Source organism: Grammomys surdaster, unplaced genomic scaffold, assembly GCF_004785775.1.
Source record: "Grammomys surdaster isolate TR1022 unplaced genomic scaffold, NIH_TR_1.0 126546, whole genome shotgun sequence".
NCBI classification, from domain to species: Eukaryota; Metazoa; Chordata; class Mammalia; order Rodentia; family Muridae; genus Grammomys; species Grammomys surdaster.
The window spans coordinates 2,092,245-2,113,834 of record NW_021621338.1 but is presented as its reverse complement, the minus strand read 5'-3'; the positions used below and the strand labels follow the sequence as shown (position 1 = coordinate 2,113,834).

General features: G+C 43.1%; 1 protein-coding gene across 3 annotated transcripts in view; it reads right to left on the bottom strand.

The window, feature by feature from the left end:
- Positions 1 to 21,590, bottom strand: part of Xrcc5 (X-ray repair cross complementing 5) — a 98,070-nt gene that overhangs the window by 49,625 nt on the left and 26,855 nt on the right. For all 3 annotated transcript variants that reach the window (XM_028760676.1, XM_028760678.1, XM_028760677.1), the window contains exons 11-14: positions 18,587 to 18,724; positions 17,577 to 17,667; positions 14,533 to 14,666; positions 11,577 to 11,773 (exon numbers count right to left, since the gene is read on the bottom strand). In XM_028760676.1, the coding sequence (XP_028616509.1) occupies positions 11,577 to 11,773; positions 14,533 to 14,666; positions 17,577 to 17,667; positions 18,587 to 18,724 (560 nt within the window). The remainder of the gene's footprint in view (positions 1 to 11,576; positions 11,774 to 14,532; positions 14,667 to 17,576; positions 17,668 to 18,586; positions 18,725 to 21,590) is intronic.

The window sequence follows — 21,590 nt, the reverse complement described above, 5'->3', positions numbered from 1 at the left end:
TATGTGTGTGTGTGTGTGTGTGTGTGTGTGTGTGTGTGTGTGTCTGTGTGTGTGTGTGTGTGTGTGTGTGTGTGTGTGTGTGTGTATGTATGGGTGAGAGAGAGAGAGAGAAAGAGAGAGAGAGAGTGAGTGATGGTGGTGTGCTGTAGCCCCAGTGTTTGGGAGGCAGAGATAGGTGGATCCTTGGAACTGGCTATCCTAGCCTACTTGGTGAGTTCCAGGCCAGTGAGAGATCCTATCTCATGAAAAAAAAAATTTTTAGACATGGATGTCGCCAGAAAAAGTTCTCCCTCTGGCCACATACATGTGCATACATGTGCATATATACACAAGCATGAATACATATGCACACACATGCATACACACCAGGAAATAATCTATTGTAATTGACAAACTAAAATTAAATATGTCAAAAATAACATGATGGTTTAAAATAAGTAAACATTATCGTGGTATGACTAACTAGAACTAATGAATATACACATCACTTCACCTTGGGGGTAGTGCTGGGATCAAACTCATAATCTTGTACATGCCAGGTACCATTCCCTCTATTAAAGATTTTCAATTCTAGCATTTCAAACTGTGTTGGCTTTTTTCCTCAAATCCCCACTTCCAGACACTGAGTCCACAGAAGAGGGCATCTTTAAATGAAGCAAAAATTAAAAAGGCAGCAACTGGATTCAATAATGAACCTTCTCTTACAGGGACACAGAATAACTAGCACAGTAATAAACGTTGTGTATCTAAGACTTTCTATTCTCTGCTGTTTCCCCATTGAGAAGTGGAAAGGTGAGAGGGCAGAAGGACAAGGGCTACAAAGCTCAAGAGGCAAAATCATCACGGACTTTCCTTATGAGGAGAGCGTTAGTACATAAAGGCTGATGGCAGACACAGAGGAAAAGCATACAGACCCAAGGAAGACTATCCCTAGTCTATGTAGAAGTACGAAAACGAGCCCCAGCCAGACGCTGCAGGTAGCCTCCAAGAGACAAGAAAGGAGCCATGCTGAAGATGTGGGTGGGACATAATACACCTGGTTTCCAGCCTGTAGATTTTTTTATTTGAAATTTTAAATTATTATTATTATTATTATTATTATTGGTGGTGGTGGTGGTGGTGTGTGTACAGATACCGATATGCTACAGCTTGCATGTAGCGATGAGAGGACAACATGAAGCAGCTGGGTCTCTCTCTCTCTCTCTCTCTCTCTCTCTCTCTCTCTCTCTCTCTCTCTGTACTATGGATTCTAGATCTAACTTGGGTCATCAGGGATGCACAGTGAGTGCTTTTATGTCCTGAGCCATTTTGCCAGCCCTAGTTTCAGCCTCTTACATCTTCCTGGTACATTCATATGATCTGATCTTGGGATATTATCTGGGCTTTAGAGTTTATTAAGTTATCACTTGGCTGAACTTCCAAGGAAAGTATTTGCTCTAAGGAAAGTATTGCAATTGAAAGTGCCATTAGTATATCACCTATTCTCTTCCCAAAATACAAATTAATGCATATAATATTAAGAAGCATGACTGAGAGATGACTCAGGGGTTAAGTGCTGCTCTTGAAGAAGACCCAGGTATGCTTCCTAGCACCAACATGAAACCTCACCAGGGTCTGCAATTCCAGTTCCAAGGGATCTGAGAGCCTCTTCTGGCCTCCACAAACACAAGAAACATATGTGGTGTATACACATGGATGGATGGATGGATGGATGGATGGATGGATGGATGGAGATAGATAGATAAGATAAGATAAGATAAGATAAGATAAGATAAGATAAGATAAGATAAGATAAGATAAGATAGGCAGGCAGGCAGAAAGATCAGTCAACTGATCTGGACCAAACTAAGGACACATGTCCTATCTGGATTTCTACATCCCTTTTTGCATCAGATCGATGGATCTCTCTACCTCATCTAAGAAACTTCTGTTTTCAATAGATGGCGACTGACACAGACCCACAACTGGCCAAAGAGCAGAGAATAAGAGACTACAGTATATTCAGCTCTAAATATACACAGGACTCCCATCCTAAGGTTCAAGAATCACTGGTGAAGAGGGAGAAATGGACGTAAGAGGTGCCTGTGCCCATGCAGGTTCACAGAGACTGAACCATCAATTAAAGAACATGTAGAAGCTGGACACAGCCCCACCACCACCACACACACACACATTTGTAGCAGATGTGCAGCTTGGTCTTTATGTGGGTCCCCTAACAAATGGAGTCGGGACTGTCTCTGACTCTGTTACCTCCCACTGAATTCCCTTCTACTACCTAGACTGCCTGGTTGGGCCTCAGTGAGAGAGGAGGTGCTTAGTCTTGCTGGGACTAGATGACCCAGAGTGGAGTAGTACCCACAGGGGACTTCCTCTTCTCTGAGGAAAAGGGGAGGGAGTAATGTAGGAAAGGATTTGCAAGGGCAGGACTGAAAGGAGAGGAGGAAGGGGCTGTGATTGGGATGTAATGTAAATAAAAAATAAATTATGATAAAAAAGGGAGTATCTGTGGTGGTTCCTGACTGTGAGGTAACATGTCCCCAACACAGCTGTACATATGAACTCACAGCACTGGAACAACATACACAAAACCTGTGCAAGCTCAAGCCAGACCAGATCCTGCCTTAGAGAGGAGTCTGGCACACAGTCCCACCCCTAGTCACAGAGAGAACTGGCTGTTAGCTTCGAGGAGAGAAAGACAGTTTTCTCTAAGAGTGCAGTGCCTGTTTAACTGACCATCCTCCAGTGGAAGGGCACAGATCCCACAATTGGGCAGCACAAATTATTCTTTAAGATTTTTTTTTAAGTCGTGGAGTTAGGTGGGTAAGGAAGAGGGGTGTATCTAGGAAGAGCTGAGAGAAAGAGGTTGCATATGATCAGAACATGTGGTATAAAACTCAAAACTCTCAAAGAATAAAAAGTAAGTAAAATTGTTTTAAAAAGAACAAAAAGGGGCATTACATACACAGTGTGTCCACACTAAGTTTTGTGAAGCTACAGAGTAAAATCACATGAAGACCTTCTTAAACCCTCTAAAATACGATTTGGGGAAAGGAAGGATAAAAGTATACAGTATGTACACTACACTCCCTAGTCCCTAGCAGGTAAAAATGGCCCCAGAAATAAGCACATAGTAAAATTTTAATATGGTTAATAGTTTCAAGGTTAAATGGTTAATAGTTGTATTAGAAATTCTGCATATAATGCTCATAACATCTCTGTGATATGGAAAGGAACAATGACATAATCACCAGATTATCTATAGTACTCTAAGCCCTAGAAAGCAGACAATACCCATGCAGCTGCATGGACACGCACCCTCAATGGTGCTACATTTGAATGATGAGACCGTGTGGAATTTCTTTCTTTTTCATTTACTCTCAGAAATATGTATATATTTGGTAATTAACTTAGCAAAATGTGCAAGGATCATTTATGTATCAGCCATTAAGCTAGATTCTAAACCTTAAATTTGGAAACACTAATAATCGATCAATACTTCCAACAAGTTCAGACATATTTAAGTAACGTAAATATACAAACAGGTAAGATACTGTGCTAAGCAGCATGCCACAACTAGCAAGTGGCTATGTTAGCTGGAGCACAGGTCACAGCTGGAAAGATGGGGCTAGAGAGTATAAACATAGGGCTTGCCGGGGAAGCAATGCAATTCACTGATGGAGCACATGTGTGAGGGCCTGGGTCAAGCCCCAATCAAAGGGGATGGGGTGAGGAAAGCAAATGGTTTTGTCAAGATAGCAGGAGTGCATAGACTTCTGTCTGGCTGCTGGCTTTCTCATTTGCGTAACAGTCCCATCATCTTAGGTGGCAAGGAGAGGGGCCCACTGAGAGCAAAGCTGGTCTGCAGTCTGAGGAATAGAACTACTGAAATCACATTCAAAACATGAGGTGTAAGGGTACTCATCTGGAGAGAGGGTTCTTAGTGTTTATACTGAATGAGTCCATCACAGACAAGGAAAGGAGGAAGGATTAAGAATCATGGCATTAAAGAACTTTAAGTTGCAGTGATGTGACCCTACTTCCTACTTTAAAAATACACACACACTCACAAATCACTTAGGCTAGGGAGATGGCTAAGGGGACAAAGCACCTGCCACCAAGCCTGACAACCTGAGTTTCATCTCCAGGACCTAGGACAGAATCAACTCCCACAGGCTGTCTATGGACCACTATGTGTGCCACAGTGCAGGCATACCCACCCCACCCCCCACCCCACCCACACACACATAAATAAAAAGAATGTGATAAAATTTTTAAAAACTCACTGTAACTGGCTGGCAGCCCCTGAGTAGCTAAGGAAAAAGGAAATCAGGAAGAATCACTAAAAAGACTAAGGCAAGCTTAGGAAGCTGAGTTTCTACTCTACTCCCTCTGAGGAAGGGGTGAAGCCAAAGGTTAACTTGCTCGCCAATGGCCACTGACATAATCAATCTTGCCTATGTAATGAAGTTTCCGTAAGATCTCAGCGTGGGCTGGAGAGAGGGCTCAGCAGTGAAGAGCACTGACTGCTCTTCCAGAGGACCAGGGTTAATTCCCAGCACCCACACGGTGGCTCACAACTATCTACCTGTACCTCGGTTCTGAGGGATCTGATGCCTTCTTTTGGCCTCTGTGGGCACTGCATGCATGTAGTACACACACATGAAGGCAAAACACCCATACACATAAATTATTTCATTAAAAAAAATGACTTGAAGTGGCCTGGATCATGGTTCACTAGAAGACACAGACGTTTGGAAATATTTTTAAACACCTTACTCTATGCACCTCTTCCTCAGTATTTTTCACAACTCTTATAATCAACCAGGAAATGCTGAAAAAGGAAAAAAACCCACACACACACACACAAAACTTGCTGCTGAGGGAGCTTAGTATTTGGAAAGGATTGAGACCAGGAAGAAGGGAGTTAGCCACAGACTGTCTCAGTAAGGCAGGCTGAAACAGAAGGCACAGAGCATGTATAAGCAATGCTGGTGGGAAATGCTATTAAGAGCTAAAGGGCCAGGCACTAAGTAAGCCAAGCATGGTTAAATTATCTCAGTTAAACTATGCAACAGCCCTCAAAATTATCTACTGCCATTGTCTTCTGTAGATGAGCAAATGAAGCTCATCAAAAGCGGATATTTATTTTACATGACACACCCCAACCTGCCAATTTCAATTGCCAGTAAGAGGAAATGCCTGGATTTAGATTCTAATCTATTTGACTCCAAAATCAATGCCATTAGCCACTATATTAACCTGAACTGAAAGGAGCAGATTTGGGGTAAATTTAATACAACTTGGCAAACCAATCAGACATGGAAAGTTGAAGAAAGGGATGAGTCCGAGAAATCAGCTGCCATTCTCTCAAACAGGAAAGACCAGCACAGAGGAGAGAGAGGCGTTGGAAAACAGAGTGCTAGGGGAGGAACAATGAAGCCATTTCTGCACACACTGAATCTCAGACACTTACAGACACCTGAGCCACTCATGGATAGGATGCAGACAGACTGTGTGGCTTCTGAAGCTCTGTACACAGAACGTCGCTGGAGCCTGTGCTGTGAGCGGAAATGGTATTCTGGCTGTGCGGCTGAGCTCTGAATTCAGACCGTGCACATTTATTAAATTCGTCATGCAACACTTGCCAACTGAGATCTTGGGCAAGTTGTTCCTTTTCTCCAATCCTCAGTCTTGTCGGACTTCAGATGTCATCAACAAAGCAACCTACTTCATAGGATGGCCAGAGCATCCAAGCAGATAATGCAAAGAAGGCATTTCAACATCATACTGTGTTCATACAGCTGCTCTGAAGACAAGCACTATACACAACACGTGTAAGGTTGGCAGGGAAAGGAAACATCAGAGGAGTCTGGCAGGGAGTTTTCAAAGACAAGGAAAAAAATCTGGAAGCTTAAGTTAGGGGAGATACAAAGTTTCAAGACAGAAGAATAATTGACAATGTCAAATGCAGTGAAGAGAAAAGTCTCTGGAGAAAAGGAACACAAGGCTGAAGGCAACTTTAGCATTCTGTAGTTTGGATCTTCAAAAAGGCAGCCAAGGAGGAAGCTCCAAGAAAAGCAGCAATGTAGACTCTTCTCCCAACAGGCCTAGCCTTAGAAGGAAAGACAGTGGTTAGATTAGATATTAGTAACAGGTAGCAATTTGGAGGAGGAGTTGGGAGGGATTGGGTTGTTTCAGATGAAAGAACTGTTACTATGAAGAGGGTGGGGTTACAGTGGAAAGAACACATCAGTGGACGAGAGTAACAGGTAAGACACAGACGGGAGCTCAGGCTTCTCACAGTGATGCTGAAGGGATGAAGGATGAGGTGTCCTGTGTCCACTGGGCCTGGAGAGAAGGAAGTAAAGGTGGCTGCAAAGCAGGCTTGTTCAGACATGAGATGGTCCATAAACTGGAGTACCCAGTTATGGCTACTAGCTTCTCTATGAGATCACCACTACCATCATTGCCTCTGCTGTACTTGATAATGTGCTAGGGACATGATGGGGGCTGTTAGAAGACTGTTGACTGATGAACGCTGTTCACAATACGATACAATACGCACTGTGTTGGGTTCTAGGTAAACGGCATAAGTTACCCAATTAGTCCTCATGACATCCCCGAGACATGTACTCCTGCCATCCCTACCTCACTCATGAGAAAACAGAGAATAAGCGACTTCTACCTACAGAGCACGGGAGTTAACTCTTACTGGCTGACTTGAGAGTCTCTTGAACATTAGTCAGATGGAGCTCTCTGCTGAGAGTAAACGGGGAGAGAAGTTTTAGGGAACTTGGAAAAAGCAGCAGACCTTAGATGATCTATACAAAGACCAAAAGGAAGCAAGCACACATGTGTGTTATACATGTAGAGCTGGACATCAGATGCCCCACGTCTCCTGTAACAACTGGCCTTTTTTTTGTTTGGTTGTTTTTGGTTTTTTTTGTTTGTTTTTTGGGTTTTTTTTTTTTTTTTTTTTTTTTTTTTGGTTTTTCGAGACAGGGTTTCTCTGTATAGCCCTGGCTATCCTGGAACTCACTCTGTAGACCAGGCTGGCCTCGAACTCAGAAATCCGCCTGCCTCTGCCTCCCAAGTGCTGGGATTAAAGGCGTGCGCCACCACCGCCTGGCGAGTTTTTTTTTTTTAATTATTGAAAATTTTTATTGGATATTTTATTTACATTTCAGATATAATCCCCTTTCCCCCTCACCCAGAACCCCCCATCCCATCCCCCCTCCTCCTGCTTCTATGAGGATATGCCCCCTCCCACCCTCTCACTCCCACCTCCCCACCCATGATTTCTCCTACACTGGGGTATCCAGCCTTCACTAGACCAAGGACTTCCTCACCCACCTATGCCTGACAATGTCATCCTCCCCTACATATATATCTGGAGCCATGGGTCCCTCCCTATGTGCTCCTAGGCTGGTGGTTTAGATTCTGGGAGTTCTGGTTCATTAGTATTGTTGCTCCCCGCATGGGGCCACAAACCCTTTCAGCTCCTTCAATCTTCTCTCTCACTCCTCCATTGGGAACCCCATGATCAGCTCAATGGTTAGCTGTGAGCATCTGCCTCTGTATATTTCAGGCTCTGACAGACCTCTAAGGAGACAGCTATATCAGGCTCCTGTCAGCATGCACTTCCTGGCATCCACATCAGTGTCTACGTTTGGTGACTGCACAAGGGATGGATACCCAGGTGGAGCAGTCTCTGGATGGCCCTTCCTTCAGTTTCTGTCCCACACTTTGTCTCCATATTTGTTCCCTTGAGTATTTTGTTACCCCTCCTAAGAAGGGCCAAAGCACCCACACTTTGGTCTTCCTTGTTCATGAACTTCATGTGGTCTGTGAGTTGTATCTTGGATATTGCAAGCTTTTGGGCTAATATCTAATTATCAGTGAGTGCATATCATGTGTGTTCTTTTGTGATTGGGTTACCTCACTCTGGATGATATTTTCTAGTTCCATCCATTTACCTAAGAATTTCTCAAATTCATTGTTTTTAATAGCTGAGTAATACTCCACTGTGTAAATGTACCACATTTTCTGTATCTGTTCATCTGTTGAAGGACATCTGGGTTCTTTCAGCTTCTGGCTATTATAAAAAAGACTGCTATGAACATAGGGGAGCATGTGTCCTTGTTATATGTTGGAGCATCTTCTGGGTACATGCCCAGGAGTGGTATTTTCAACAAATGGTGCTGGCTCAACTAGATTTCAGCATGTAGAAGAATGCAAATCCATCCATTCTTATCTCATTGTACAAAGCTCAAGTCCAAATGGATAAAGGACCTCCACATAAAACCAGATATGCTGAAACTTATAGAAGAGAAGGTGGGGAAGATCATCAAATACCTAGGCACAGGGGAAAAGTTCCTGAGCAGAACACCAATGGCATATGCTCTAAGATCAAGAATTGACAAATGAGACCTGATAAAATTGCCAAGTTTCTGTAAGGCAAAGGACACTGTAAATAGGACAAAATGGCAACCAATAGATTGGAAAAAGATCTTTAGCAATCCTACATCTGATAGAGGGCTAATATCCAATATATACAAAGAACTCAAGAAATTAGACTCCAGACAACCAAATAACCCTATTTAAAAATGGGGTACAGAGCTAAACAAAGAATTTTCAACTGAGGAAACTCGAATGGCCAAAAAGCACCTAAAGAAATGTTCAACATCCTTAGTCATCAGGGAAATGCAAATCAAGGCAACCCTGAGATTCCACCTCACACCAGTCAGAATGGCTAAGATCAAAAACTCAGGTGATATCAGATGCTGGAGAGGATGTGGAGAAAGAGGAACACTCCTCCATTGTTGGTGGGATTGCAAGCAGGTACAACCACTCTGGAAATCAGTCTGGCAGTTCCTCAAAAAATTGGACATAGCATTACCTAAGAGGATACTTTCACTTCAAGGTATATGCCAACACTAAGGGAAGCAATGCTTTCAGACAATGCGGGCAGCATGGAGTATACTGTGGGTCTCCATGCAGGCGCCAACAGAGCTCTCTCCCTTTGGAAATGGAGACGTTATCACTATAGGTCCAAGGTATCCAACAGGTTGGAGATGAACAGCAGTTTCTCAGATGTGCCATGTTTTCAGAATGATGCTGTGTCGCTGACTTTTGATTATCGGCTTCCCTCACAAAAGTTCAGAGAGCTTTAACCTGGATTTTGTAGCCATGATATCTCTTGAAATAAGACTGATTTTAATTTTTTTCAGTTATTGTTGTGGAGGGGCATGTGCCAGGGTATGAACATGGGAGGTCAGAGGATACTTTGCCAAGCTGGTTTCTCCACCCATTTTCAGGTAGCCAGGCTTGCAAGGCAAGAATCTTTACCCACTTAACCATCTTGCCTACCCATGGCTGTATTTAGGGGAAGAAATTATCATAAAGATAAAATTATTCAACCAAAATCAAATCAAGTGACATCTTGCTTTTTACTATGAAACTTCCTCAGCAAATAATTATCACACCCAAATCTTAGCTCTTTTCCTATCTACTGGAAATTGGTAAACTGGATTCCAGGATGAAAAATAAATACAAAAACACACCTCAGTATTAGCCACCTGTTTCCCCCTTAGCATAACCTTTAAAGCTAACTTGAGGCTTTTCATTAAAATGGAGAGTTTTATAATCCATGTGAAGGAGACTAAATCATCGTTGAATAAAGGAAACGTAAGCAAATATTTGCTAAATTCATCACTTCTACAGTTCTTAGAAACTAAGACTTCTGAAAATACAGGGGGAGAATAGGAATGTGGGTAAGAGTGTACTCCCGTGAGCTCATTCCCAGGCCCCAGGCAGATCACTTGGCTGTGTCGCACACTGTCTCGGGTGCAAAGAACAAGAAACTGAGACACTAAACTTCCAGAGCGATGAGTGATAGGGCCGCAGCTGAAGGTGTAATCACTGCAGGGATCAAATCACAGGATAACTGCCCTGAGGGGCTCTGTGGTTTATTTCTTAACCAGCTAATTTACATTTTAATCAAAGGAAGAGGAGAAAATGGTCTATTTCTTTCCCACAGTACCAAAAGGTAATCAAGATCACGAACTGGAGTTTAATATGGGAAGAGAATAGCTGTGTGGTCGCAGGGAGACCAGAGCAAGATGCCACAGGAAGAGAGAGACACAGACTTCATTGAGCAGCTCTCAATTGGACCCAGTGGCGAACAGGCAGAGAAAGATGGAGGTGAAATTTTGGGGACAGGCTTCCTGTGCAGAAGAAAGCAGGATAAAATAAAAAGGGCAGTAAAGCTCTCCAGGGTGCAATGGGAGTCCATGGAACAGGATCAATCCAGTTTAGTCTATTTTTTCTTTTTCCCTTCAAAATCTCACAGAGGTTGGGGTATTTACCTCTGGGAAGCTATGAAAAATGCAAAGCTTTCTATTCAACTTGTACAATAATTCACTAAACATTGATTTATAGAAACCAATGAAAGTTTCTGGAAATTACTCATCCTTTCCCACTGAGTACTTATAAATAATAAGCCTTATTTTGTCAATGAAGATTCAGCTGTGGGAAGGAAACCAAAGAAAATGGGGGGCAGGGGAGGGCGGAGATCATGGTCTGATGCCAAATCTCAAAATGCAGTAGAAAGAAACATTATTTTAGCTTAAGAGAAAAATCACCAATGACTAGCTGAATGAATCTGGAAAGTCAATGTCACAAACCCAAAGATTCTGTACAATGAATATTGTCTTCTAGTTTAATTCTATTTATATGGAGATTATATAGATTCTGAACAAAGTGTGAAGAAGAAAAACAGTTCATTAGCCCTTTGCAAGCTTCGTTCATGTACCATATGCAATACATTCCACTCCTTAACCTGCAAAGGCCTCCCTAATGTCATGGGTCAAGGACATCAGTGAGCTACCAACAGAACAGCCACAGTTGTCAGCTGTCATGGTTCTCCTCCAGAGATCTCATTGACACTTAAACACACACACACACACACATCCTGACACCCAACAGAAACCTCCTGCCCTTCCCATCACCACTTCTTTACTTTAGAAAGGGTCAACTCAAGACCAGCAGAGTAACCTGCTGCCAAGCCTGACAGCTTGATCCTAGAACTAACATCTAAGTTGTTCTCTGAGTTATACATACTCATGTGTGTGTTTCATGAGCACATGCACACACGCGCACAGAGAGAGAGAGAGAGAGAGAGAGAGAGAGAGAGAGAGAGAGAGAGAAATAAAACTATAATAAGATCTGTTTTAAAAGAAGAAAATTCAGCTTCAGGTATTTACTAATATTGCTTAGCCTACCTATGTATAAGTCACAAAAACTTTATGGTTGATACAAAAGCCAATTCAAATCAGAAGACTGAGCCTAGTGAATACCAAGGCTAGACTATGACTCTGATGGACAGGTATGAGGACTTAGCATTTCTACACAAGGATTTAGAAGCTGTTCTATCCCCCTCTATAATCCCAGAAAACCGTAGACAGCACCGTAATTCCAGTAGTTCTAGACTTGCTGTTGTTCCAGCCCCCACCCCACCCCACCCCCAACCCCTTTGCATTGCTACAGATTCCAAGGTGACCACATCAGGTACTTACTTGTCTTGGAAAACGTCTTGAGCAGTCACTTGGTCCTTTTTCTTGACGACTTCTGTCAGAGGGAAAAGGGTCTTTACTTTAGAGAGTGGAATCTCACATTTTGCTTTCATCTCAGTGGGGGGGTCCAGCATATTCAAAATGTGCTGCTGAATTGGGGGCAGCCGCTCCTGGAGATGTAAGGCTCGGTGCAGCAGACACTGTAGGCAAAGTACAAAGCCATTAAAAAATGCTGAGACTGACATCAAATACGGCCTTCTGTTTTCTGGTCAGGAACCCTCCATCTCTATTCCTCACCAGTGGGGATGGGAAGGGCTAGGAGACTCATGACAAACAGCAGAGACAAATAGACACTGGTCAGAGGACACTGGTCACATCAGCTATAAAAACAGACTTAAGCACAGAAGCAAACCCCTCTATAAACCTCCTTAGAGGGACCTTCATCTTATAAACTACTCAGGGAGCATACAAGGTTTCTAACTCCCAATACTCCAAGATTACAGTTTCTTCATACCAAGTCTTTTACTTTCCTTCATCGCACGCACGTTCTCTGTCACGTGGCTGTGGGGTCAGTGTGTGATGGGTGAGACGGAGGCCTAAGGGGAGCTGCCCACTCTGAGCCCTAGAACAAAGTCCGAAAAACATGACAATACTGAGCTGACCTGAGCCATCAGGGAGGGCAGCACGTGACCCTGCCTCCACATGCCCAGCATCCCCACTGAATCAGACTATGAGACCCATGTAAAGAGAGAATGGGAGACAGAGAATGTGACAAATGAAGATAGGGAAAGAGCACCATTCTTGCCCAGCCCTGGCCTAGTCACCTTCTAACTGGCCTGGACCTAAAGTCACCTGAACATGAGATCATGTTCTAAATTTGCATTCTCCAGCTTATGAGAGTGCTTTGAGGAGGCTGTGAGACCTTCAGGAGCTGGGGTAAAGCTAGTGACAGTGGGTCACTGGAGGTGGCTCTTTGAAGGTTACCCAAACCCTGCTTCCAGCATGCTGCTCCCTGGCCCACCACAGTGTGAACAGCCACTATGAATAAGCTGCTCTGTCCTGCCTTCCCAGCTCTGAGAACCCCTGAAACTGAGCCAAAGAAAATCTTCCCTCCTTGTTTCCTTCAAGTACTTTGGAGATACAAAAGTAACTTGTTCAAGCTCCTTACCACAACCCAGGAGTCTTGTCATATTCTAACGTTTCCCAATTTTGTGTTTTTCAAGCATTTATTTAAAATTGTCTCATCAATTGCTTAGTTCACTTCTCTAGCCCTTCCCCTTGAAAATACGTATCTTCTCGTGTACTGCTGAACTGTAAGCACAGAAAATACACCCAGCAAGGAGTAAGCACCTGATGATATTGACTAGGGGACTAAACGCTCTTCTCTAGGGCACTGTTGACAGGGATGCCAGAAAGAAGCACCAAGAGTGGGAAGAGGACCAAAGGCGAGGCAGGCTATCCACTGTCCAAGTGAGTGGAACTGGACACAGGCTACTGCCGCTCAGTCATCTATCTGCACCAGTCTAAGTCAGGCCTGGGCAGCACTTGCTTTTAACAAAAGGGCAACACTCTAACGCTGGGTCTCAGCCTTCCTAACTGACCCTTTAATAGAGCTCCTTATGTTCTGCTGACCTGCTACTTCATAATTCTGCTACTGTTATGAATCGTAATGTAAATATCTGACATGTAGGCTATCTGGCATGTGACCCCTAGTCACAACCAACAGGGTCGCGACCCACAGGTAGAGAGTCACTGCTCTGACAATAGAGCCAGGTAAGCGATGAGATGCCCTTAAGAAACAATGAAGTGGCATAGCCCTCTGAGGTTTCCCTCCTGTGAAGAAAGCTCTAACTAGCCCATTTTATTTATTATTGCCATGGGTTGAATCCTGGGTCTTGCACAGGCCAGGTACATGCTATGTCACTAACCTATGCCCAGCCCTACTCCCACGTTTAAACAATTTAAGGATTAGTAATTTTGAAAGATTAAGAAAAGGGGCTGGATAGTTCTTGCAATTTCAAACTACTTTATCATATTACAAAGCATACTATTCTATCCCATGAACTGTTTCCATACAATAAAGAAAATGCTATATAGAGGTATGTAGCAAAAAAAAAAAAAAAAAGATTATCAGGTTTGACAGAATATCACCTAGAAGTCAGTATCCCGCAAACTCAATACCACATGCTCCTCCCTCCAGCATCCCCTCAACACACCAACAATTCTTCCTTCTCCACAGTATGACTGCTTATTTTCTGTGTTCCTTTACTTCACCTCCTGCTTTGCTCACTCTTAATTACCCGAATCCCCCTTGAGCTTCATCGGGTCTTGTCAGTGGGTTCTGTCTGTTCTAGATATTGATCCTTTGTAGAGGAATAGCCAACAATGCTTCATCTCCTTCTCTGTAGCTGTCTCTTCACTCCACTAACCGTTTCCTTTTGTGTGCAAAGCTTTTTAATTGTGTGAGACTCCATTTGTCAATTGTTGGCCTTATTTCCTGGATGCCTAGAGACCTATTGGGAAAATCCTGTCTACACACAGATCTTGAAGTGGTTTCTGGACTCTTCCCTGAATTCTCTCCAGACAAATGGAACTGACTGATCGTGTGGCTTTGCATCATGCCCGCCTCCCGTCAGACGGCCTTCTTTTAGATTTCCATCCAAGACTCAGAGGGGGCTTCCATAAAATCCACTTCCAAGGATCTCTCCCTCCTCATTTCCACAGTATTTCCATACAGCAGCTGAAATATGGCTTTGTATCTGTTCCAGCACTCGGGAAGCAGAGATAGGCAGATCTCTGTGAGTTCAATACCAGTCGGGTCTATTTACTGAATTTCAGGCCAGTAAGCACTAAATAGTGAGATATCATCTCAAAAAGAGACACAGGAAGGAAGGAAGAAATGGGGGAGAGAAGGAGAAAAGAAAAGAAAAACATAATAGGCTGACCTTTCCTTTCTCACCTGGTACAATCGCTGAAACTCGGGATTTGGAATTTTGGAGGTTGGAAACAAGTCTTCAATGATGTCTTCTTCCTCATTTTTCTTTACCAAGGTCATGGAATCAATCAGATCATCAATAGCACTCAGCTGTGCCTCTTAAAACAATGATACACAGAGAAGCAAAAGGGAAAACATAGATTATTTCTATTTTTCTCTATCAAAATGAAATACTTGCCATTTCTGAATGCAGTAACACTGGCAGGTCATATAGCGCCTGCTCTGCCAAAAAGCATTCCCTAGTTGTGTAAATACTTAACCTGATGCTTGGTTTTCACATCTAAAAAAGAACTATTAAGATTAGCTGAGGCTGGACAGTGGGGCATGTGCCTTTAATCCCAGAACTTAGGAAGCAGAGGCAGGAGGAACTCTGAGTTCAAAGTCAGACTGATAAACAGAGTGACTTCAGGACAACCAAGGCTACATGAAGAAACCCTGTCTCAAAAAACAAAACAAATAAAAAAATTATTCCCCTAGGTTAAATGTAAGCACAACACAAAGAAAAGAAGGAAGAGGGGGAGAAAGATTTTACCTGGGCACAGAAGTTAAGAGCACTGACCACTCTTCTTAAGGGCCAAGATTTGATTCCTAGCACCCACAATCGGCTGTAACTCCAGTTCTGGTCAATCTAACACCATTTTCTGCCCTATGTGTGCACTAGGCCTGCATGACGATATACAGACATATATGCAAGCAAACTATCCATACACATAAAGTAAACATAAATCTCAAAAACTATAGTAGCTGATATATATAATAGTAGGCATCGCAGCACACACCTTTAATCTCAGCACTGAGGAGGCAGAGACAAGAAGATCTCTAAAACTTCATGGCCCACCTGGTCTACATAGTGAGTTTCAGGGCAGCCAGAGCTACATAATGAACCCTGGTCTTAAAAAGAAGAAAACAAAAAACAGAGTAGCTGCCCTCTTGACTCTTTTCCAGTTCTACCATTCTGAAAACATTTAGCAATGGAGTATGATAACAAAAGCAAGGGTTTGTTCCAGAAAAATAACTCTGTCATAAAAAAATTAATAAAATCATTCCTCTATGGAAATTTAAACAAAATACTTAGTATCCAATGAGCTAATATTTTCAAAATAGTAATCAGCTAAAGAGAAAAACATTTAAACGAATTAACAACTTCCAAATGAAGCAAAGCTTTCTGAAGATCCCAAGTATCCTTCAGCAGAGCCCAGCAGCATCACAAGAAAACACCTTTGACTAGAACAAGTGAATTCCTTTGTGATCTGTCAGTGCCCTCTTCTTTCTGCAAAGCTACTAAGTACACTACACACACCTTGAGAACATTCATTCCATTCAAACTCTAAAGTTCCTTAATGGCAATTCTTTGGTGTCTCACTTAAAGTCTAGCAACTGCCCTTTAATAAAAATCTACCAAGTCAATACAAATAGCACAGCCCAGAGCTACATGGACAAGAAACAAATCTTCCCCAAAAAGCTTCTGACTCTTCTACCACTTGTGTGCCTTTAACTTAGTGGGTTCACGGCAGTTTGCAGAGCCGTCCAAATGGAATACTGTTTCTAACATCAATCACTGGCCGATGGCAGAAGAGTAAGCAGTTTCTAAATGGTACCTTAACGCTTCCGTCGTCTACTCCTTCAGTGTCACAAAATAAAGTTACTTATCACAAGGCACCGTCTGCATGTCTGAACCTTCCACAACCATCACCATCGTAAGTGATGAGCTAGGCCCCAGCAGGCAACTCTGGAGCCATCGCTTGCACCAGGAAACATTCGGTAAGTCCCTCCCACAACACTCTCAGCTGCTCTCTTGCTAGATCACGCTGGTGTCATAAACTCCCCCATAAATATCAACTTGGAAGATTTGCCAATAGCTTTAAGAAAATTCATTAAGACATAGGAAATAAGCCATCTGATCAAAAGGTGTTCAACTTTTGGACTTGAGCTGACTCATAAGATAACTTCTTAACAAGTTTGGAATAGTGAGGGCTGGAGTAGTACTCAGTGGTTAGACTGACTGCAGTGTGCATGAGACTCTGAGTTCAACCCCCAATTAATCCTTAATTAATTAGCAAGGAATCAAGAGGCAGAAACACAATAAACAGCAGGAAAACAACTTCCCTTACATTCAGGTCCACACGTGCCTCCGTTATGGTAGAAAGACGCCTACCTCTAGAGGAAAGGACACTAGCCCAGGGACCCATTCGATTTCTTGTTGTTTTTTGGGGGGTAGGGGGTTGTTTTGGTTTTGTTTTTGTTTTAATAGACACTGTTACCAAAGGGCCCAGCCCTAAGAATCCATAGGGAGAAGCCCATTTGCAAAGTCACCTTAAAATTCCCTAACTCTACACTGACTTGTAGCCTAAAGCATCCATCATCATTTACTGTATCTCTCTGGACGACCTTAAAGCCTCTATCATCATCTGCTGTTGTTTATTTCTGGTAGTTTTTGTGGTGTTGTTTTTGGTTTTAGTTTTTACATTCTGCCCACAACTACACAAACGGTGACAAATGGCGAGCCACCTAGAAGACAGCACTCGTGGCTGTGAGGCTCACTCTGGCACACTGACAGCTGGCTGCAGGTGTAAGTACCAGACGCTCACAAGCCACAGTAAGAACTGAACTGCAGTCACAAACTACAAAGGAAGAACAACGCGGACAGAGCATGCTGAATCCTGCCACTGTCACTTCAGCTACATCAAACGGCATGCAGGACGCAGAGGCACATATACTCACTTCCACGGCAGCAAGCTTTCTGCTTACAACTGAAGAGCAGACATCCAACAAGCTGCTTTTCAGATGCAGAAGGGGAAACCTGAGAGTTTGGAAGGCTAGAAGAACCTGCTCCCTGTCAAAACACCTGCTGAACCATCTTCATCATGATTAGAATCATGTGTGTGATTAAAATCCAAGCACTTCATCCATCCCGTGAGGGCCTGGCCCCACCCACAGCTGCAGCCAGGTGATTTCCCAAGAAGAGTCTGCGTGCAGAGCCATTAGTGAGCTAAATGGAATAGACTCACCTGTGGGAGTGCATTTCTTATTGTTTTTCAGCGAGGAAAACATGTATTGCCGCAAGTCTTCCATGAAAGGCAGCTGCACATAAACTAAACACTAATGAGAGAGAGAGGCGTCAACAAGCAGAAACCATCAGATTAATGGAAATACATCCAAGTGGTCCCAGATGCTGTGGAAGTGGCACAGCAGAAATAGTTCAAAACTTTGTATAAATCTGACTGACACACAGTAAATACAGTATTTTGCCACCTAGTAGTGAGTGCACAGTATGACAGATACCAGATATAAAAGAAATGCCTCAAAGGAAGGCTGTTAAGTAACCATAAAAGCACAAGACCAAGTAGAACCAATGGGAATAGCCGGATGGCAGGACATCTGACTGGAAAGTCACCATCCCACCCTCTATTACAGTCTCATCGAATGGAGTTTTCAGAGGAATAGGACAATAAGCAACCCTGACCTGTACCTCAAATAGGAGAGCCTCAAATGAACCAACCTTCACACGGATCACAGTGAAATCACACCCCCAACTTTTATTCCTGGTCCTTATTTGCTAAATTGGAGGTGACGTCTCTTCCCATGTGGCTCTGAAAAGGCCAAAGGGATAGGAATGAAGAGAGACCCCTGCTTTCACCTTCGCTGGTTTAATGAGACCCTCCTTAAATATGTTCATGAATCGTGTTGTTTTCTAACTGAAAGCCTGGCTCACAGGCCAGCAATCCCAACATTATCTGGGAGTTTGCAAGAAATTCAGAAAATGGTTCCCACTTAGACCTACAGAACTAGAATAAGTATTTTAACAACATCCCAAAACAAGTGTTTAGGATAAAGAGACAGAGAGCAACACTAAGTAGTGAGCACAGCCTAGCAGGCGGGAGCCCCTGGCATGGAGGAGTGGGATCCCCAGAACTACAAAAAAGATGGGGTTTTTTGTTTTTGTTTTTGTTTTTGTTTTTGTTTTTTAAAGAAAAGAAGGAAAGGGGACAGGGGAGGATGAAAAGCCTGCAGGTTTTACCTCATAGGCATCCTTAATGTAAGGGAAGGCTACACCAACTTGAGGATTAGCTCTTTTGTCATAAGCATATCGGACGATGGCGACCATGTTTAATTCATCCAAAGCATGAATGAGGGAGGAAAGTGCAACAGCTGCCGCCTGTAAGGGAGAAGAGTGTGTCAGCACAGGTCCAGATCCAGCTCGCAAGAGCTCCTCACAGACAAGAGCAGCACAGGTCCAGCTCGCGAGAGCTCCTCACAGACAACAAGACCTAACACTCACACGGGGACTGTCTGCTTTGTTCCTGTTTCAGGCTCTCAGTGACAGAGCACCTGCTTAGCAAGCACAGAACCCAGGTCCTCGTTCTCCACATTCTGACTTCAGAAGTAACAGCTTCCTCTGATTACTCTATGTGGGTCTCTGCCCCGAAAGCTCTTTTCTTCTTCCAACTAGCTCTTGTTTTTTTGTTTGTTTTTGTTTTTTGTCTTTCGAGACAGGGTTTCTCTGTGTAGTCCTGGCTGTCCTGGAACTCACTCTGTAGAACAGGCTGGCCTCAAACTCAGAAATCTGTCTGTCTCTGCCTCCCAAGTGCTGGGATTAAAGGCGTGCGCCACCACTGCCCGGCTCCAACTAGCTCTTAAAGTTAGCTTTCAGTCTTTCATTCTTCTTACTCTAAAACTCAGTTTAGGGATTGTTTCATCCAGTCCCATGAATGGAAGAATCAAAAGTCTTAAAAACTCTTCCAAGGAGATGAGGAGCCAGATCAGTAAGAGTGTTTGTCCTTATTAACTAAGGATCGAAGGTTGAGTCTTCAGCATCTGAGCTTGAGTCTCCAGAACCCACACAAAAATCCAGGCATGGCTGTGTCTGTAACTCTAACATTGATGAGTGGAGACTGGCAGGTCCAGGAAGCTTGCGGACCACCAACCTAGTCAAAAGCACAAGTTTCTAGTCCAGTAAGAGACCCTGTCTCAAGGAAGGAAGAGAGAGAGAAAGGCTCCCAGTATATTTTTATGGCTTTCAAATCTACCACTGCCTCTTCTGTTCAGAGGTGACCCTGTCAGTCTCTTCCACAAACCTCTAACGGTTCCAGCATCACAGAGCTGATTGGTGACCAGGGATTTTGTGTCTTGCTTCCCCTGGGTGCTTCTGCTCAATAATTTCCTTCTAGCAACAACCCCACCCATGTCTTCTGACACATTTCAGATTTGCCTTACTAAGTAAGCTTAATCTTCCAAGTTTCTGAATACTATGTACTTTTCCCATATCATAGCTAGCTAGCCTGTATCACAGTTAGGTATGTGTGTCCCATCCCTTCATAAAAATCTATGGCTTCAATATCTTGCCATCAAAATAGTCTACAGATTTGATAATAGATAAATGTCCCCTCATTTCAAAGAATACTTATGTTAAGCCTACTCTTTGCTAGGTGTCAAGGTCCTGTCATAGAGCAAAGAGGACTCCCTGACTTCACTGAGCAAAGATATTCTTTACTAGTGGGAATGAAAGATGTACCAAACAGAACATGTCTGTTCTAATATAAGTCCCATAAGAGAGGACCAGAGAAGAACAGAGTCTGGGGAAGAGACTGTTTCTAATTTGCTTGAAATTTGAATGTGTGTGTCTTTGACAGAACCAGTCAGGATAGTTAATGTAAAGGACAATGACTGTCTCTGTATTGTATTGTAACACTGAGTCTGTATTTAACTCCACTCAGATCCCATTCCTTTCCTTTCTCCTCTGCCCATCTTCTCCACACACAGTGCAAAACAGCATATATATATATATATATATATATATATATATATATATATATATATATATTCTACACATACATAAAATTATAAGCAAATAGCAGAGAAAACATTTTAAGGAGTTAGTCAATGAATCACATAATATTTTAACTGAAAAACAATAATATTCACCCATTTTAACAACCCCTACGACACACATGGCTGGTACTATTGCAGACTGCTTGAAAACTTCCATGGATGGACTTAAAACAACCTCACAAGAAGGCGATCCATCTGGAGTTAGTGATCTTTGATGACAGAATAATTCATTTGGAACAAAGCTCCCCACCTGTGGGTCCTCGTTCAGTTCTCTGGTAGGAAGCACAGATTAATTTCTATGCCACATGATCCTCCTCAAAATGTCTGAAGACTGCTATTACATCTGTCACCGTTACCTACTCCTCCGTCTACCCACACAAGTCTGCTGTGTGCATTTTCTACTGGAAGCTCTCACACCGCATACTCTCCCTGTTCTCCTATATATCTCATAGGCCTAGTTAGACAATATCAGTTTTCAATTACCATAGGAAAAAACTCACGGATACCAAAGAGCCATTAAGAAATCAAAGTGTCTTTTCTTTAAAAACTTCAAAGTGATTGATATATGACAAATATACACAATTGTCTGTATCTGTCACAACCCACAAAAATAGAATCAAAGGACCATGGGAAAGCAGAAATACTCAGGTCACCAATATCTACCCCCAGAATGATCTCAAGTAACCAAGTAGAGACAGCTTGCCCTTCATTTAGTATACCTGTACTTACTGACTGCAGAACAGCCACTATAACCTCGAGACTAGTTTTACCTAGAAACTTCCATAGCTCGCCCATCAGAGCTTACCAAGTTCCTAGATTACTAAAAGTGCCGGTAAGGAGTCTGGTCAGCGCCTCTCCAGGTCCACACACAACCCTAACACTCAGTGTCCATGTCAGCGCCTCTCCAGGTCCACACACAACCCTAACACTCAGTGTCCATGTCAGCGCCTCTCCAGGTCCACACACAACCCTAACACTCAGTGTCCGTCTCAGCGCCTCTCCAGGTCCACACACAACCCTAATGCTTAGAGTTCATGAGAGATGAGAGCCAACACGGTCCGAAACGCCTTCCCAGCTGACACCTCTACCTAAGCCAGGCTGGTCAGAGGTTGTCGTTGTGAAAGACTGTGACCTCGGGTCTTAGGCTCAGGCTGACACGAGCTCATTTATCATCTCTCCGGTTTCAGAGGTAC